Source organism: Carlito syrichta, unplaced genomic scaffold (genome assembly GCF_000164805.1).
Source record: "Carlito syrichta isolate Samal-C Ts95f unplaced genomic scaffold, Tarsius_syrichta-2.0.1 Scaffold307277, whole genome shotgun sequence".
In the NCBI taxonomy this organism is placed as follows: Eukaryota; Metazoa; Chordata; class Mammalia; order Primates; family Tarsiidae; genus Carlito; species Carlito syrichta.
In genome coordinates this window covers 228,505-248,950 of record NW_007251373.1, presented here as the reverse complement: position 1 = coordinate 248,950, position 20,446 = coordinate 228,505, and the positions used below count along the sequence as shown (strand labels likewise).

Below are 20,446 nucleotides of genomic sequence, written 5' to 3'. Positions count from 1 at the left end.
CGGACAATTTAGATGAAGAGCATTGAGAGCTTGACCCTAGAAATTTTTTGAAAAGAGTAATTTGGGAAACTTCCTATCTGGGATCTGAGACCTACCAGTTTTTAAACCTTTCAGTTTTTGGTGTGAGTCAGAGAAATGGGGATCTGCTCAGTCTCATCTGAATATCGTAACCAAAGCTAGCACTATTGATAGTAAAAGTATTTACTGCAAGTCCACTAATGTGCTAGAACCATATATGTCACTTTGCATGACATCTCAGAGCACAATCCTTCGTGGTGTGTTTTACACAAGAGGAAACAGAAGCAGCCATGCTCCCAGTTGGACTCTAAAGCCCTTGCCCTTCCAGCCATACTGCACCGCTTTTATTCACAGCAAGAGAACAACTGGATAAAGCCATCTGGGTCTAACACCAAGCAAGCCCCAGAATCAGCAGCTATTAGGGAAAAAAAATCCATCTACCTTTGAAGACACAGAAATTAGATAAAATAAGGTAAACCAATTTCATCTTTAATATACTTTTTGGTCTTGGAAAAGTAGATTCCTAACAGATTATATATAGAGATATGGACATTTATTATTATTATTATTATTATTATTATTATTATTATTGAGTCAGGGTTTCATTCTGTTGCCTAGGTTGGAGTGCAGTGGCATGCAGCTTACCACAGCCTTGACCTCCTGGGCTCAAGCAATCCTTCTGCCTCAGCCTCCTGAGTAGCTGGGACTATAGGCATGTGCCACCACACTCAGCTAATTTTTTAACTTTTTTTGTAGAGACGAGGTCTCACTATGTTGCCCAAGCTGGTCTCAAACTCCTGGGCTTAAGCAATCCTCTCGTCTTGGCCTCCCACAATGCTGGGATTACAGATGTGAGCCACCATGCCCAGTCACAGATTTGTATTTTAATTGCTGTGAGAACACATTAAAACATTTAATTTAAATTAAAAAGTCAAGGTAAATTGTATATTATGCCACCATTTGTCTACAATAGGGAAAAGAAGACTACACAGATATATATTTGTGATGTGTATTTTATGTCTGAAAGTCACACAAAAAACTGGTAATAACTGCTAATACTTACTGCCATTGGTCAGGAGGAAAACTAGGAGGCTTTTCTAAGAGAGGGGGGTCTTGATCTGTTGCCCAAACTAGAATGCAATGGTGTGATCATAGCTCACTGCAGCCTTGCACTCCTAACTCATGTGATGAAGTAATCCTCCTGCCTCAGCCTCCTGAGTAGCTGAGACTACAGGTGGGAGCCACAGTGCCCTCTTCAACTGGGTAGCTATTAAACAGGATAGGAGGAAGCTTTTTCCACTCTATACTTTCTGAACTTTGGGATTTTGAGGCATATGAATGTATGAACCTATTCAAAAAAATGAAGAAAACCTAAAATAATTGGCTTTCATTTTTACTGATTAAAAATAAAAGTCTAGGTATGCACAATTAAATTTTTTTCTTTCCTACTTCTAAGAATCATCATCTACCAAATGATATAAAATGCAAAGGACACAACCTAGCACCATTTATCAAAATCCTAAAGTATTCACTCTTGGACCCAGAAATATCACTTCCGAGAATTTGTCACATGGGTATACAACTTACCTACCTATGAAGTATCTTATACAGAACATTACTCATTGTTATATTATTTGAAATAATAAAAGGATGGAAAATATTGATGTATCTAGTAACAGGGGCCCGATTAAGTATACTATAATGTATCTGCACAATAGAATACTATGTAGCTATAAAAAATATTCATTGGGTTTCTATGTAGAAGGGAAGAGGAAATGGCAACAGGATGGAAGCCTTTTCAAATATGTATTTCTGAGTTGATTCTAGAACTATGTGCATCTACTACCCATTCAAAAAATTTTTTTTAAATGTAAAGATTACACAATGAGAAATATTTTAAATGGAGAAAGTATACTTTCTTCAGAAGAAAATAAGTGAATCAATGGGCTAAATAAAAGTAAATTTCCTTGGCCTAATTAAATATATAACTTGAGATAGGGAGATAACTGGTATTTAAAACAGCATTTAAAATTTTAATTTTACCTATATTTCATAATTTCAACTATATCCTCAGCATCTTCTTTGGTTGCTTCCTCTCTCAATTCCATCCTTGCTCGTGCCTTTGAAAAGAAAACACCATTTTTAGATGACAAAAGAAAAATATATTTACCATTTGAGCAGGTATAGTATGTCAAAAGCTTTCTTTCATTTATTCTTTTTTTTTTTGAGTTGGAGTCTCACACGGTCGCCCAGACTGGAGTGCAGTGGCCGCTCCTGGCCACCACAGCCTCGCCTGCTGGGCTCCACACCAAAACTGACTTTTAGGGAAGAGAAATTATAATTATCAAAAGTCAGAATATAAAAAAATTTGACAACCTGAGTATGAATATAATAATTTCTTAAAATATGCCAAGTCATTTTTACCCATTACCATATTTTTCTGAAAAGTGTGTCCATTTCAGGAGATCTGATTATGAAACACACTTGGTTTTCTTTGCCTTTTACTTCTAAGAAATCATGTCTATTGGCAGTAGTGGAATACTGACACAACATCAATAAGGGTACCCAATCTCAAACCAAGCCAAGTGGGGACCAAAGGGAGGCCCAAACTTTACCTGTAAGATGTCCATTTGTATACCTAATCCTGAATTGTACCCCACATTTTAAAAGTAAAAATAAAATAAAATAAAATAAAATCATACCTAACCAATTTGTTAAAACAACCAAGAGGAGTTAGTAAGATTTTTGGAGCAAAAAGCCCAACTCTGACCCAACTCATTTTAACTGCCAAAGTTTTCTTAGCAGTCCACTGCTGTGAAGAGATATTATTGATGGTAGAAATATAGGCACTATCCTTTATGGACCTGCATGTAATCAATTAAAATACTTAAGATATTTGACACATTCCACATTCCCATATACTCAACTTGGAATCTTAGAACTCTAGCTACCTAACCACTCCAGGAGTTTCCTAAATGTCATTAAAAGGAAAAAAAAGGTTGCATGGTAAGTAATTGGTCTTGTGCCTAGAAGAGAGTGGTTACACTTTGACATGTTATAGACACGATCAAATCTTTTTAATACAAACTTTTTTCAGATTATGGAAAGGGGTAAAACAAAACAAACACTTTTATCAATCCATTTATAATGTCTCTTATTAGAAGGAAAAAGAGAAATCACACTGTACTCTATCTTTACACGTTTTAAGCCAAAAAAGCAGAACTATAAACAAACCTCTGTTAGACGAATCAAAGATTCTAATTGCCTGGTGGTGATTGGTGAACTACTTATCTGGCTCTGTTTCCGGAGCTTTAGGTAGAAATCCTGAAGAACTTGAGCAGCTTCTGTGGACAACCTTGGGTAGACATACTGTCGAGCATAGCCAATGTACTTTCTTAATAGCTGGTGGGGAATAGGATCTATTATTTCTCCAGGAACCACCTAAAGCATGAGTAAAAAAAAAAAATCATCATCATCTTTCTGCTAAAATAGCTTTAGATAAATTTAAAATTCTAAAAGACTCTCCAAATCAGGCAAACACTGTAGTTGTAGCTATCATTTAACCTGACTTAGATTTTTTCAACTGAAATTTATATAAGCTCTAGTATCATAATATAAAAAATTTTGGTACAAAAGTTTATATACTACTGCTCTACAATAAGTTACACATTCAACTTTATATTCAAACAGAACCAAACCAAATGATTAAGAAGAAACATTTGTACCTTTAGTCTTTCTGATAATGGTTTCTCAGAAACCACTTCAAGTACAGAAGTATTTGAATCTTGACTATTCATACGAGCTACTGTAGCACTGCTAACAGTTCTCTGTTTTCCAGCTCTTATTGCAATCACATGTTCAGAGAGTAAGTGATCATGATGCACATTTGGGGTGTCTAACAGGATAAAGACCAAATCAAATCTGGATAGTAGGGCACTCCCCATTCTAAGAAGCATGAAAGAAAGAAGAAACAATGAATGGAATCAAACAGAAAAGCTAGAAAATTGTTTACTCACCTCTTTACTACTCAACTTCCATGTGGAACTTTAAAAGTCAAGCTTTAGGTTAAAGAAATAAGGAGATCACTTTTTAGATTCAATATATCTATCAACTCTAACCCTTCAACATGTGCACAAGCATTATATATACCTACCTTGGGTAGAATGAGGACACAGCCCTATCTTACACCATCAAAACCACTGAATTCTTCATGTTCTATTACTGCTAATTGGCAATAGCGCCACATTATACATCAGAGGTTCTTTAGTTGAGTAGTTCTGAATCCTTTACATCTTTTTTTTTTTTTTGAGTTTGAGTCCCTCATTGAGTTTGAGTCCCTCATTCTGTTGTCCAGGCTGGAGTGCAGTGGCACGCTCATGGCCACTGCAGCCTCAACCTGCTGGGCTCAGGTGACCCTTCCACCTCAGCCTTCCAGGTAACTGGATTATAGGCACGTATCATCATGCCCAGCTAATTTTTTGATCTATTGTAGATATGAGGTCTCACCAAGTTGCCCAGGCTGGTCTCGAACTTGGGGGCTGAGGCAATTCTCTTACCTCAGCCCCCAAATGCTGGGATTATAGGCAGGAGCCACAGCGTCTGGCCTCCTTTACATCTTTTAAACCGAATCATTGAGTCTCTCAAAACACTCATTTCTCATTTAGAAGCAAAAAGCTCACTTTTTTTTTGAGTCAGAGTCTCACTCTGTCTCCCAGGCTGAAGTGCAGTGGCACAATCATAGCCAGCGCAGCCCTGACCTGGTGGGCTCATGTGATTCCTCTACCTCAGCCTTCCAAGTAACTGGAACTACAGGCATATACCACCACGCCCAGCTAATTTTTTTATTTATTGTAAAGATGAGGTCTCACCAAGTTGTCCTGGCTGGTCTTACCCCTGGGCTCAGACAATCCTCTTGCCTCAGCCTCCCTAAGTGCTGGGATTACAGGTGTGACCCACCACACCTGTCCAAAAAGCACACTTTAAAAAGGTATCAAGGCCAGGCCCAGTGGCTCACACCTGTAATCCCAACACTTTAGAAAGCTGAGGCAGAAGGGTTACTTAGCCCTGGTGCTCAAGAATATCCTAGGCAACATAGTAAGACCTTCTCTTTATGAAAAATAAAAAAATATCTAGGCATGGTGGCATATGCCTTTAGTCTCAGCTACTCAGGAGGCTGAGGCAGAAGGATTGCCTGAGCCTAGGAGGTCAAGGCTATGGTAAGCCATGATTGTGCCAGTGCACTCCAGCATGGGTGACAGAGTGAGACTCCAACTCAAAAAATTAAATTAATTAAAAAAAAAACAAAACCCAAGGACATCTATAAGTCTATTAGTCATTATAATAAAAACGCTGTGTTTTATTTGCTCATTTTCTCTGAACTTCATCAATCCAGGTAATGCCTCTATTTGAGACACAAAAAATATAAACCAGAGTGATAAGAGAATCTGGCCAAGGTCCCAAAGCAGGTGTACGATACCACTAAAAACCAGAATCTAAGTCTCCTGCATTTTTGTTCAATAGATCGTTCTAGTCTTTCTAATACAGTACTTAGTCATTTTACTAAAGAAAAACTATGAATAGGTTGGCTTTTTTAGTGGTGGTCATACAAAAATACCTAAATCTCCAAGTAAAATAGTGCATTTTATTATGTATAGAAGACTTACTATATTATATTAAGTGTATAAACTATTAAACATTAGAAAATTAGCATTTCTCCCACTAAACTTAAGGTTCTAATTTTTCATGAGGTGTTCTTTTGTCTTTTCCTCAATTTGACATCACTTAAATCTATTTTTCCCTGTATACATTTTGCCCAACCTGTACAGAATGAGTCAGTATAGAAAGTATAAATACAGACAGTGTTTTTTTAAAAAGTGGAGTCATATCACATGTGTAAGTCTGTAATGTGCTCGTCTCATTTACTAGGTCCCCCATCAGTACACGCAAAGCCACTTCATTCTCATAATTGTTACTTTCCACTTTACAGTCTTACTGTAATTTTTTCAGTTGTTTTCAATTTTTAGCAGTGATAATGCTACAATACCCATGCGGTAAACGTATCTTTGTGTACTTGTATGACTGTTTTTGTGATCAGAACTCCTAAAAGTAGAAAGGCTAGAACAGAATGTACAGTTAAAACTGTGATAAACACATTCAGTTGTCCTTCAAAACACCAAATTGTGTATGTGAGAACCCATTTGCCAGTAATGATTATTAATATTTAAAATGTTTGCCAATCTGGTAGATATCAATGGTACTTCATTGTTCTAATTTGCAGTGTTTATGCAAATTTTTGTACATTTATTGGACACCTGTAACTTCTGTGAACTATCCATTTATGTCCTGTTATCTTTTTCCTATTAATTTATAGGGATTCAATATCTTAAAATTAAGTGTAATTATTTGAAGAAACTTACTTTAAATTCTCAGAAACGGTTTTGGCTTTATTGTAGTGTCCTCCAACTGGATTTGCAGCAGCAATAATGGAAGTTCTTGCAGGAAGGCTACAAACCACACCAGCCTTAGCAAGACTAATACTCTGCTGTTCCATGGCTTCTAATAAGGCTTGATGTTGATTCCCCATCTTATCAAACTCATCTATTCCACAAATACCTACAATCACAGTAGAATAATATAACCACTTTCGTTCTCAGAAAATTTTCAGGGTCACTTTCCAAATTTTACAAGATAGAAACTGTTCGGTTCCACAATAAAAAATTATTTCCAGTAGTTAAACTTACAAAATGTCATACAATGGAGAATTACTGCATGTTTTATGGGAAATAATACAGTTGTCTTATTTAACTAAGTTTTGTATTATATTTATTCATTCAACATTTTTCATAGGCAAGGTACTACACTGTGAGAATTACAGAAATGAAGAAATGAAAATAACCTTCAAAATGCTTAAGGATTTAGAGTCAAAGAGGTAAGATAAGACACACATTCAAGAAGTGTATTTCAAAACTGTATGAGATATGCATAACTAGATGAGTTTCCTGGGGTTGAGAGGAATTAAAAGAGGAAGGGGAATCAGGAAGAATCAGGAAAAATTTCAAGAAAAAGGTGCTATCTGAGGTAGGTCTTTTGAGAACAGTAGGACGGCATGATTTGGAGGGAAAGTCTGGGCTCTAAAGTCAGAAGACTCAAGTGCTGATTGCAGTTTTCAGCTATATCAGGTACACCTGTAAGGAAATCACTGAAACTTCTTTCAACATAATATGAAGCACCGCTGACTAAAGGCATTGTATGTGACAGAGATGTTATGTCTAATCCACAAGCTACTGGAGACTCTCTAACATGACCTTGTACTATCTGTACTCCCCACTACCCATACCAGTTAGGTTAGCAATTAGGGGGTCACCTCTGGATGGCTTTGCTATGGTTAAACCCTTCCATATCTACTCTACACCCAAATAAGCCCTGCTAGCTCAGAGATATGTGGAAAATAACTGCCAATTAATCTTTTATTTCGAGCAGATTCTTTTATATCCTTGAATCCATTTCTCAGTTCTCTGCTTCATGGAACCAATTATCCTTATGTTGAATTTCCTTTGTTCTCTTTTTTATTGCCTCTCTGTTTTAAGCTTTATTTTTTATCGTGCATTCACTGTGATTAACTCAAGCATTTTCCTTGTATCCACAATTTCTTACTCAGTTGTGTCAATTTTATGTTAGTTTTATAACATTGTTGTTAGTCATCAATTTGTTATCTCTAATATCCTTATTATCTCCTCCTATTTTGTTTTGTTAAACTCATGTTCGTAGTAAACTCTGGAAACACTCATGGGAAACTGTCACTTGTTTCTTGGATTATAATTTTGTTTAGACTGAGGTCTTTTATCATGGATGTTAAGTTTATTTCTTCTTTTCTGTTATTTCTGCATAGCTTCCAAGCTGTCTATCTTGCTCATGTTTAATGATGGCTGCTCTGTTCCAACCTATTTTCTCTGACACAGTGTACATGAATTCTTGTCATTACTCTCTTCCCATCGTAATTTTGATCTTTTTCCTTTCCAGCTATGGTTTGCAGGTTAGGGTATTGTGATACTTGTTGGTAACCTAAAGATTTAGGAAGTGAAAGCAAGCATGGGTATTGTGGCATTATCACTGCTAAAAATTGGAAACAACTTAAAATTATAGTAAAGTAGTAATTATAAGAATGAAAGTAGTTTTGTGTGTACTGACAGGGGGACATGTCTGTGCTTTACAGAGACAAGCACATTACAGACATATGTGGTGTGATCCCACTTTTCTCAAAGACAATATATCTGTATTTATATTTTCCCTCTAATTAATTCTATAAAGGTTGGACAAAATGTATGGAGTTGGATTTAGAAAGCAGAAGCAACTTTGTGGCACTTTTCTTATTGATCTCTCTTCTGAGAGGGTCCATCCTTCTAAGTTGGGAATACGTCCCATATTCACGACAGGAGTTACCTGTGCTTTAGCCTATTCCCACTGTTCAGTGTGGAACTCTGGGATGTGATGAGCCTTCCCAGCCTCTGCTAAGATCCTGGCAGTGGGGCACTCAAAGGCTTCATCTCAGCTTTTCCCTGGACTGTCAATTGCTCTGTCAGCCCACACCTCTCTGGAGTTGGATAATATTGGAAATTCTCAAGATTACTAGTACAGTTTCCTCAGAGGTGGAGACAGGACAGGAATAAAGTCAAGCTACTTCCTTCTTTGGCTGCCACTTTTCAAAGTGTAAAGCAGGAGCCAACTTTTTATTAAAGGGACAGAAGTAAATATTTTAGGTTTTGCAGGCCATGTACAGTCATGCATATTCTTGGGATTCTTGGTTGTTCTTTACAATCCTTTAAAAATATCAGCCACACATGGTGGCTCCCACCTATAATCCCAGCACTCTGGAGGCCAAGGCAGGAGAATTGCTTGAACCCAGGAGTCTAAGACCATCCTGAGCAACATAACAAAACCTCGTCTCTACAAAACATAAAAGAATTAACTGGGTTTAGTGGCGCATGCCTATAGTCCCAGCTACTTGGGAGGTTAAGGTGGAAGGATTGCCTGAGCCCAAGAGGTCATGACTGCAGTTAGCTGTGATCATGTCATTGCACTTCAGCCTGGGTAACAGAATGAGATCCTGTCTCAAATATAAACTCATTTTAGTTTGTGAACTATACTAAAACAGGTGGTTGGCTGGGTTTGACCTGTGGACCAAAGTTTACTGACCCCTTGTTTTAAAGCATAAAACATAAACTTTAAACATTTTATATTAATTTTCTTATTTGGCTACAACTGGTACATCCTTTTGCTTTCTTTAATAAAAAAAATTAACAAATTTTTGGGGTCATTTCATCAGATGCTAAAGAATGGAAATGGTATGAAACAGCTTTATTACTCCATTTTCCCCTATAAATCTAAAGTAAAGATTTTAGCAGGACCTTGTATTTGTTTCTAGAACTTGGTCTCTGCTGACTTTTCCTTTGTATCTATAAAATCCTGTTTACCTCTAACCATTTAGTAAACCAACACACTTTCAGAGTATTTATTGTAAGGTTTCTCAGAAAGGCCTACAAATAAGGAGTTGTAAGTAACAAAAATAATGGTATTTCCTATTAATTGAGTCAGCATCATAGGATAACAGTGGGTGTTTGAGGTGTGTACTGCACAAGTCCAGAGTGCCCACTGACACTGAAGACAGTGTGAACACTGTCCCTTGGAGTTGGGCAGTCTACTGCTGTACATAGTGTCTTTACACTGGGCACTTACTGTATGCCTGGTACCAGTTTAAGTACCTTTTATAACAATTTCATTTATTACTCAGGGCATTATTGTGATAAAGCATAAGGAAAAGGCTTAAAAAAAAAATCACTGATTATTCCCCTTAAGTCTCTCACCTTGATCACCAAGTACTAGGGCACCAGCTTCCAAAGCAAAATCTCCAGAAGAACTATCTTTTGAGAGAGTTACAGTCAGACCAGAAGTGGTTGTGGTGTTACCACAAACATACACACCACGTGGAGCAACATTGCATGCAGCCTAAGGAAACAAAAAGTTTAACAGAACCATCCAAGATAAAAGGGAACTAATAGCTAAAAGCTGACAAATGTGAGCTATATTCCAGGCACTCTTCTAGGAGCTTCACTGTACAATCTTCACTGCCATCATCAGAAGACAATATTATTATATCCTTGTTTACTGGTTAGAAACCAAGGCCTACAAAGAGGGAATGAGGAATTACACAGCCATGAGGAGGATGGGAAGCCAGGATTCAATCAAACCCAGGCAGTAAGACTCTAGAGCCTGTAGTCATGTGAATACTCAACACAATTCCATTTTATACTTCATTTTCAAGTTCAAATTGAAAAAAAAGGGGTACTAATTTTAATTTTGAAGGCTCTAATGCGTCTTTAAACATCAGATAACAAAACAGCTCAATACATGCTCACCTTCTGCGTAAACAAACTATGACAAGTCAGAAAAGTAAATAGCACAAGACTTAGTATGGTTCTCTGAAGTCAAGCAGACTTGTTTAAATCCTGTCTCCATCATGCACGAGCTGTGTGGCTCTCAGATCTCTCTAAGCCTCAGCTTCCTTATAATGTAATGACAAGATCAAAGCCGTATTCAATCCTGGCTGCACATCAGAATAACCCATGGAGGGTTATCTATGTACAGACACTAGGATCCTAACTTGCAGACTCTTAATTTAATTAAGAGGTGAACTCAAAGGGCTCCAAAAGTGATTCTGATGTGTAGCCAGGGTCCCAATCCCAGGAAAAAAGATTCAGTAACCACAGGACTCCTACTTCCAGGGAGTCCTGGGCCAGGGAGCACAACACAACAATAAAAACCAGCAAAGCTATGCTGGATACAAAAGAAGGGGGTTAGAGAAACGGTTCATAACTGTTATGAAATGTCTCATAACAGTTGCTATCTCAACAGACTGAGGCGTCTGTTTGACAGGAAACCGGCACAATTCAAAATACAGTCAGATACAAGTTACGTATTATGCACACAAACTCCAATTTACTTATACCACCAAACCATATCCTCTGGTACACAAACACTACATGCTTGAAAAAAATCACTTGTGAATTAGTCATGCATTTTACAAGCAAAAGGTCGAATAGTGAATGAGTGATTTTTCTACCTGAAGCATCTGACTCTTTCCTAAGCCTGGATCTCCAACAATAAGGATATGTGGGTCTCCTCGAATTGGAATTCTGTTTTTGTCATCTGCATATTTCTGGCTTCCTCCAAAGAGTGCTAATGCCAAACCTGCTTTAACAAGCTCAATTGTAAGAGAAGAGAAAACAAAACAAGTAAGAAAAACAAAGGTGACTAGCAAAGCGGGTATTCCTTCTTTTATGTTCACAAAATTGATTTGATTGGGGATTTTTTTCCCCTCCCACCATTCCCCCCCCCACACTCCAGGATTTTTTAAAGGATGATTGAACAATAATTTTTTTCTAAGGTAAGTCTCGAAAAAAATATCTATAATATAAAGAGTTAAAAGGCAAAAACGTGAAAGTATCTAAAACCAGAGTGATATCTTAAACATTACTAACATGTACTTTGCAATGCATAAATTCATTTCACAAAAATAAGAAATATCTGCTAGTTTTCTGCTTTGACAGCGACAGTGTCTAGTGACTGTAAAGAAGCCCATTTCTACTACCTATAATTAGGAAGCAGCTTTTTCTTACCAGGGGCTATAGGTTGCCTCCCATATCATTCTTTTTGTGAAGAATAAAGATTCATATTAAAATACAAACAACTGGCCAACAGATACTAGTTATTTTCTGGAAAGTCTTTCTATATTATCTTTGCTAACTCTAAGTATTTTTTGAGTGAAGATGAAGTAAAATACTTACTTCATGACCAAAAATGACAGGACAAAGCGAGCTGAAAAGCAAAACACAACTTATAAATTCCAACTTACACTTCAGTGATCCATTAAAAGACCTACTTTACAATTTACTTAATATAAAAACAAACAAACAAAATTTACATCCCCTCAAACAACTCAAGAAATTGCATCCTTACAGTAAATTTCTGAAAATTTGTGGTTAATCCCTAAGGGAAGAATGTTAAAAAATTTGCCTGTGTAAGGGAAATAGAGTACTGGGAAAGCATTTAAAGTAGACAAATAAGGCCAGGTATGGTGGCTCATACCTGTAATCCCAGCACACTGGGAGGCCAAAGTGGGAGGATCGTTTGAAGCCAGGAGTTCAAAACCAGCCTGGGCGCCAAGTGAGACTCCGTCTTTATTTAGATAATAATAATAATAAAGTAACCAAATAAAATGTTGATCTTTTTATAGAACTAGCCTTTAAAATGTATCATAATCATAGTCTTCCATTTTAGGATACAGGATTATATTGCAGTTATGTGAATAGACACCTTTAGACCTGTGCAGTCAAAGGAGACTAAAGAGTGACCTCGGTACCTAACATTTTAAGATGGGATAAAACTTCAGTTTTTTCAGTTCAAGTCAAATTATCAGATAAAGTAAGAAAATGAGTGCAAAGAAATATATTTACATTTACCAATTTTATAAACAAGGAACAAACAAAAATGGACAGGATGGAAGAGATATAATCAGGAAAAAATATGAATCTCTTCTCTTTAGCACATGTAAACACAGAAGGAGCTGGTGTCCTGGGCAAATCCCCTATGGCACTCACTATTCAGTGTGTTCCTTCATAATCACTGCTGGCTTCTACCAAGCACCTGAACTTGTCTGCCAAAGACCGTTCTACAGCCACACAAGCATCATCAGCAGGCAGGATGGGCAGGCTGGAAGGGCTGGAATGTTTACTATCCCGGGAACAGCCCCAAATCCAGACCCTCAGATGGAAAAATACTGAGGCTAGTTTTATCCACTGTGTAGTTCCAGAGGCCCGGGAGGATTCTGGCCTGGGTGCTGAGGTGAGGCACCCTTCTCACTATTACTGCCCTCCCTTCTCTGTATTACTTCCCTTTTCCCCCTTCTAGTACTTCCAGGATCAGGTCCCCAGTAAACTATGTTTACCCAAATCATTGCTTCCAAAGGAACCTAAGCTAAAACATGACCTTCGCTGGCTGTCTTTGTTCTCCTTGCATGGTCCTCCAACTGTTACCTAACAAGGGTTAACAAACTTTTTCTTAAAGGGACAGAGAGTATGTCTCAGTCACTGCTATTCAACTTATAGTGTGAAAGAATTTTTAATAATATGTAAATAAACTGGGTGGGGCTGTGTCCTAATAAAACTTATTTACAAAAACATGTGGCCTGCCTAGTTTGTCAATCCCTGCTACACTACTAAATGGAGGACCATGAAAAACTTTGATTTTAATGCACAAATCTCTCCTAGGGCGGGTTTAAGGATGAAGAATGCCTAAGGAACTCTGCACTTTACTCGGTTGACTAATTGCCATATTAAAGCCAGGAAAAAAAGCACCAAATTCTTCTAGAGCCCATAGCCTAGATGAACAAAAGAGCATGACAAGATCAATTTCTATAACACAGTGCATTTCAAAATCTCAGATCTGGTGGAGTACAGTGGCTCACGCCTGTAATCCCAGTACTTTGGGAGGCCAAAGTGGGAGGAATGCTTGAGTCCAGGAGCTCAAGATCAGCCTAGTCAACATAGTAAGACTTTGTCTCTACAAAAAAAAACCAAAAAAAATTAGCCAGGCATGGTGGTGCATGTCTGTAGTCCCAGCTACTTGGGATGATGAGTTGAGAGGATCACTTGAGCCTTGAGCCCAGTTCGAGGCTGCAGTGCCACTGCACTCTAGCCTGGGTAACAGAGATCCTAATTCAAACAAGCAAACAAACAAACAAAAAAACCAGTTCTTTACCTCTCTTAAGTTCACCTATTACTCAGACTCTCGTTTTCCCCTATTTCTTCAAAATCATACAAAAAATTGTCAAAAAGACATAAACAATAGCATGCTGCATTAATTATGTTAGGCACATTACAAAATCCCACTTAATCTTCAGAACACCCTTATAAAGTAGGTCTTATTCCCATTTTAAGGCAATAAAAATAAAGGAGAAATTAAGTAACATGCCCCAGAACATACTGGAAGTCAATGACTAAAGCGAGATTCTAACTTAGGTTTGTTTCCAAAGAAAAGTTCTTAATGACTAAAGCAAAAATGTCCTTACTGTGCTTCTTCTCTACTGCATGGCAACAGCATGGAAATACTTATTATTAAGTTCATGGCCAGGCATGGTGGCTCACGCCTATAATCCCAGCACTTTGGGAGGCCTAGGTGACAGGATTGCCTGCGCCCACGGGTTCAAGAACAGCCCAGTCAACTCAGCAAGACCTCATTTCTACAATAAATCAAAAATTTAGCTGGGCGTGGTGGCGCATGCCTGTCGTTCTAATAACTTGGAAGGCTGAGGTGGAAGGGTTGCCTGAGCCCAGCAGGTCAAGGTTGTGGTGACTGTGAGCGTGCCACTGCACTCCAGCCTGGGTGACAGAGTGAGATTCCAACTCAAAAAATAAATAAAAAACATAACATAAAACACTTATGAGCTGTGACTTGTATTTGAATGTCTACAAACAATACACTTCGCACAACTAATGGAAATGGATTTGAAATTCACATTCCCTCAGTCTTCAGTTGAGTAACACACTTCTTGAGTGAGATAATAAATATCTCTTATTGCTTAAACAAAAATCAGCAAACGTTTTCTGTAAAGGGCCAAAGCATAAATATCTGTGAACCATATATACATTCTCTGTCACAACTACTCACAAAGCAGCCATAGATACTACATAAATGATTGCATATGGTTGTGTTCCAATAAAATTTTGTCGACACTGAAATCTAAATTTCATATAATTTCACGTCATAAAATCTTCTTTTGATATTTTTCAACCATTAAAAAAATATAAAAACCATTCTTAGTTCATGGGCCATACCACAATGAGTAGTGAGTTGGATTTGGCCCATGATTATAGTTTGCAGACCATTTTGCCTAATTTTTTATTACTTGTACACATATATGTAGCAACAAAACTTCAAATAACCATAAACATACTTGACAATGAGTTTAAACAGGTTTTCTTCAGCTTGAATCTCTTGGATGGCATAAAGGTCTTTAAGTGAGAACTCCATCAACATTCCAGGCTTACACCCATCCTCAGAAGTCTTTGTTTTCTGTCCTTTGCTATTGCTAACAGAATTTGCTTCAATGTACAAAAGGAACATGCACTTATCATTCTTATTGCGAGAACCTATAAATTCAAATTATTAAATAGAATTATTAGTATTTTCATTTCCCTACCATGATTCAGCTAGACTGTAAAAGAAAGTCAAAGTGGGTTGTAAATGAAATAAATGTTCATTTTTAAGGAAAAGTTGCATCTTATGTAGGCTACAAGGAATTCCCCTAAATGATAGGAGATTCAGAAGTATCTTAAAAAGAGAAAAGAAGAATGTTGACAAATCATCGAGATATAGTCAAAATGAGGGAAAAGAGGAACCATACCTTCTTCAGCATTTGAGACTTTGACAATTCCAGTAATAGTCACTGTGTCTCCTGGGACACAGCTATCCACAAGATCGTGAACAAGCTCGCATTCTATTGTGCGTGGAATCCGACCTGCTTCTCGCTGATCATCAGACATCAGCTCCTGGATTCTAAGAAGTTAAGCAATTTTCAGTAACAATATATACCTACTTTAAGTTGTTTCTTCAACATATAACTATTCAGGGTCCACAAGAAGCTGAGCTAGATAAAGGGCAGATTGTTTTTTAAAAAGTCAATGGTATATCTAAAATTAGTTTAGTAGTTTTGAATTTAGAATGGCAGAATGAGCACAAGCATTTCCTAGCCCTTCTCCAAAATGTCCACTGAAATGAGTCACTAAAGAGTGAAGTTTTTAGCCAGGCTCGGTGGCTCAGCCTGTAATCCTGCACTTTGGGAGGCTGAGGTGAGTGGATTGCCTGAGCCCGCAGGTTCAAGACCCACCTGGGCAACTTGGCAAGACCCCATCTCTACAATAAATCAAAAATCAGCCAGGCGTGGTAGTGTGCACCTGTAGTTCCAGCTACTTGGAAGGTTGAGGCGGAAGAATCGCCAGAGCCCAGCAGGTCGAGGCTGCGGTGGCCAGGAGCAACCACTGCACTCCAGTCTGGGTGACAGAGTGAGACTCCAACTCAAAAAAAAAAGAGTGAAGTTTTGGAGTGTGCAGAGGCATCATCAGCAAACAAGATATTAAAATTCTTGAAAACAGCAAATGGGAAAGCATTGATAAATAAAACAAAATGAAGTTCAGAATACATACAGGCTAAACTTATAAGGGTACACAACAAGCGAGAGCCAATGTAATTGATGGAGCCCTAGAGAAGCTTCCAAGTTGGATGTGGCAAGAAATGGAGAGAATGGAGTGGATGACTAGAAGAAAATAGGATAATCAACTGAAAGATAAATAACAGAATAGCTGTGCAGAATTTTGAGGGGAAGGTAGGTAGACAAGCAGGTTCTGGCATTTGAAAAGCCCAATCTCCATTTAAAAAAGCACATTCCTAACGCAAAAACAGATAATCAAAACCACTGTCTTCTTATTCAGGGATGAGACTTAATGAAAAAATCCCTACTCACAAAATATCAAAGGAAAACTACCTACTCCAAATAATTTCTCATTCCTCATCAGACACTCAAGTGTCCTCAAGGACTAAATGCCAGTCACTTAGGAAAAAGAGCACTGAAAGCAAAAAAACTAAGAGTATTGAGAAAATGTTGCCATCATAAAATAAGAATAAACTGCTATAAAAAAGGAATATGAGAAAACAAGTGCATAATCAGGAAACTTTTACAAAACTGCATATAAGACCCAAACATTTGTAGAAAGGATATAAGAAAAAGCAAAAGAACTCTAGAAAACTGCACAAAGAAAACAAAAGGGTGAGGGAAAAGTTAAGACAGACAAATAATCCAGGGAATGTATCTGATGGAAAGTTCAAAAGATGAAACAGTCAGATATCCTAGAAGTGAAAACAATTCTAGAACAGAAGAATCTGTCAGTGTTAACCAGGATAAACAGACCAGATACAGCCTCACTGTTTCAGAACACCACAGATAAAATGGTTACAAGGGAGCATCCAGGACCTTCAAAACAATGATAATCAGACCAACCAAGACCTTTCTCTTCAACAGCAGCGAAAATTATAAATAAAGCAGACTTCAACAGTCAGGGAAACTCTTAGTCAGGCAAAGAGCCAAATAAAGACACTTACACAAAAATAAAAACACATGAGCCTACAACTTTTTAACCTCTCATGCACACATTTTAAAAATTTGCTTGAGAATATTCTTTAGAAATTCTAAGCAAAATGTACAATGAAGCAAGATCCCAAAATGAAGCAGTGATGCAGGTCTAGGGAACAACTGATCCAGACTCAAGCAGCATGCAGGAAAGTGTATTTTTTTGTTTTTAAGCAAAAGGTGAATTCCATGCATTCCATAATATATTGAAGACAGAGTGGAAAATCATGGTGAAGGCACACTCTAAAAAGTAAAACCAATATTTAGAAACCTTAGGAAAAGTTATGGTGCACTATAAAATACGGGATGGGATATTTCTGAACAACCAGTGGAGTATAAGAAAAGAATTTTATTTTTATGCTCGGATCATTTTCATTTAAGGGTCAAAAACCAACAACCAAAACAAAAAAACAAAAAAACCCCATGACATAAATTATATCTGGTTTTTTTGTTTGTTTGTTTTTTTGAGTTGGAGTCTCACTCTGTCACCCAGACTGGAGTGTAGTGGCCGCTCCCAGGCACCGCAGCCTCGAATTGTTAGGCTTTGGCGATCCTTCCAAGTAGCTAGAACCACTGGCGTGCGCTACCACGCCCGGCTAATTTTTTGATTTTATTGTAGAGATGGTGTCTCGCCAAGTTGCCCAGGTGGGTCTCAAATCCGCGGGCTCAGACAATCCACTCACCTCAGCCTCCCAAAGCATGGGATTACAGGCTGAGCCACCGAGCCCGGCCATATACCTCCTTTTTTGGCATTTGATCACCTTGCTTGGTTTTGTGGTAAACAATATTTACATTATCACAAAAATCTAAATGCTTTTTATTGTTCTGCTAGGCATCACTTATAAAAACAGCCTGAAAGACAATTAAGATTAGAAAACAGAAGGCAAATTTTAACAATTTAAAATAACACCAGGTTTGGCGCAATGGTTCACGCCTGTAATCCCAGCCTTTTGGGAGGCCGAAATGGGAGGATTGCTTGAGCCCAGGCGTTCAAGACCAGCCTGGACAACATAACATGTCTCTATAAAAAAAATCAAAAACTTAGCTGGGTGTGGTGGGATGGGCCTGTAGTCCCAGCTACTAACGAAGCTGAGTAGGATAGCCTGAGCCCAGGAAGTTGAGGTTGTGGTGAGCCATGACTGTATCACTGCATTCCAGCATGGGCAATAGAGTGTGACCCCCAACTCGAAAAAAATATTAAAAAAAAATAAAGTAACATTAGAACTGAGTGTAGAGGTAGAAGACATAAAAGCAAGTATGCTGACTCCTCCTCTCACATAAAGTAGATGCAGCAAAGTCAAGGATGAAGCAAGAATGGCATCTGAAGTTATGTATAAGGAGGCTGGGCGTGATGGCTCATGCCTGTATTCCAGCACTTTAGGAGGCTGAAGGGGAGGACTGCTTGAAGCTAAGAGTTCAAAACCAGCCTGGGCAACTAAGTGAGATCTCATCTCTACAAAACAAAAATAAAAAGTTGCCAGGCTCGGTGGCTCAGCCTGTAATCCCGCGCCTTTGGGAGGCTGAGGTGAGTGGATTGCCTGAGCCCGTGGGCTCAAGACCCGCCTGGGCAGCAAGACCTCAACCCTACAATAAATCAAAAAATCAGCTGGGCGTGGTAGTGCATGCCTGTAACTCTGGCTACTCGGAAGGCTGAGGCGGAAGGATCTCCGGAGCCCAGCAGTTGAGGCTGCAGTGGCCGGGAGCGGCCGCTGCACTCCAGTCTGGGCGACAGAGTGAGACTCCGACTCAAAAAAAAAAAAAAGTTATATACAGCCGGGATCGGTGGCTCAGCCTGTAATTCCGCACCTTTGGGAGGCTGAGGTGAGTGGATTGCCTGAGCCCGCGGGTTCGCGACCCGCCTGGGCAGGCAAGACCTCATCTCTACAATAAATCAAAAAATTAGCCCGGCATGGTAGCGCGCACCTGTAGTTCCAGCTACTTGGAAGGCTGAGCAGAAGGATCGCCGGAGCCCAGCAGGTCGAGACTGCGGTGGCCAGGAGCAGCCACTGCACTCCAGTCTGGGCGACAGAGTGAGACTCCAACTCAAAAAAAAAAAAAGTTATATATACAGTAACAGGAAATTATGGGGCTACAGCCTTCTATACTGATTGAATTTTTAAAACATTTACATATATTAGTTGTAAGTTTTTTTAATTAATTGATGTAAGTACAATTGTTGAACATTAAAATAATAACTTTGGAATACATTTATTTATTTTTTTTAGTTGGAGTCTCACTCATCAAATAAACCTACTACGCATGTTGTCACTGTTTAGATAAAAATCACAGCATGATAGAGTAAAATTATAGATCTGCTTAACAGGATGAGGCCTAGTATTTAGCAGTGCAATTGCTTACTTGATCGACTGCCAGTCCACTGTAACTGTGAGAGGAGAGCTGCAGAGAGCAGTGAATGACTTCCCTCGGCATGCAGGCACAGGACACTGCAACGAGGAATTCACATTTAGATGCTGATGAACCACAATCACAGCTCAGGAAAATGCAAGTTAAGATGCTTCATTTAATATTGTTTTAAAAGTTGGTCACAGGATGCTATTAAAGTAAAATCTGTGAAGAACTTTAATGACTTTCTATTTCCTCCTGCAACGAATGGTTATCAAGAGCTTAAGGCATGTTGCCAGCTGCCCCCCCCCACTTGTTGCTTACTATTTCCACTGTGGGTCTGCAAGGGGCCTTGCTCAACTCCAACACCGTTTTTCCTCTGTGCCCACGCAGTCTCCTGCTCCTTAAATGCCCCCCTCATTCAGTCTCACATACCCAGCCCCAATCCCCTCTTTTTCAAAGGCCTTTCCAAGGTTTCTTTAATCCCCAGCTTTCTCATCTAGCCTCCTTTTACACTACACTGTTTGTATAGTATAATAGTTATTATTGTACAACACAGGCAGTTCTCCACTTATAAGCAAGCTATGTTCAAGTTTTCAGGAATCCCTTGTTAGGTGATCAGAACTCAAGATGCATTTATAAATTCAGAGACTGTGAGCAGACTGTATTACTCAAATATGATTGTAACAATATTTTCTCTCAAGCCTTTTAAAAACCTTACTACTCCCCCATCAAGAGAAGGGATCTAATTCCCTCTCCTGGAATCTGGGCAGGCTTCTGACTCACTTTGCCATCAGAAGAATGGGCAGAAGTGATGGTGCATGATTTCTGAGGCTAGTTTATAAAAGG

At 38.5% G+C, this 20,446-nt stretch overlaps 1 protein-coding gene across 1 annotated transcript in view; it reads right to left on the bottom strand.

The window, feature by feature from the left end:
* The window catches only part of MCM8 (minichromosome maintenance 8 homologous recombination repair factor), a 36,540-nt gene that overhangs the window by 4,639 nt on the left and 11,455 nt on the right, over nt 1-20,446 (bottom strand). Inside the window, exons 7-16 of the mRNA XM_008064309.2 lie at nt 19,613-19,698; nt 15,476-15,627; nt 15,026-15,221; nt 11,859-11,889; nt 11,135-11,275; nt 9,879-10,020; nt 6,435-6,630; nt 3,744-3,963; nt 3,253-3,459; nt 2,062-2,138 (exon numbers count right to left, since the gene is read on the bottom strand). Coding sequence (XP_008062500.1) covers nt 2,062-2,138; nt 3,253-3,459; nt 3,744-3,963; nt 6,435-6,630; nt 9,879-10,020; nt 11,135-11,275; nt 11,859-11,889; nt 15,026-15,221; nt 15,476-15,627; nt 19,613-19,698 — 1,448 coding nt within the window. The remainder of the gene's footprint in view (nt 1-2,061; nt 2,139-3,252; nt 3,460-3,743; nt 3,964-6,434; nt 6,631-9,878; nt 10,021-11,134; nt 11,276-11,858; nt 11,890-15,025; nt 15,222-15,475; nt 15,628-19,612; nt 19,699-20,446) is intronic.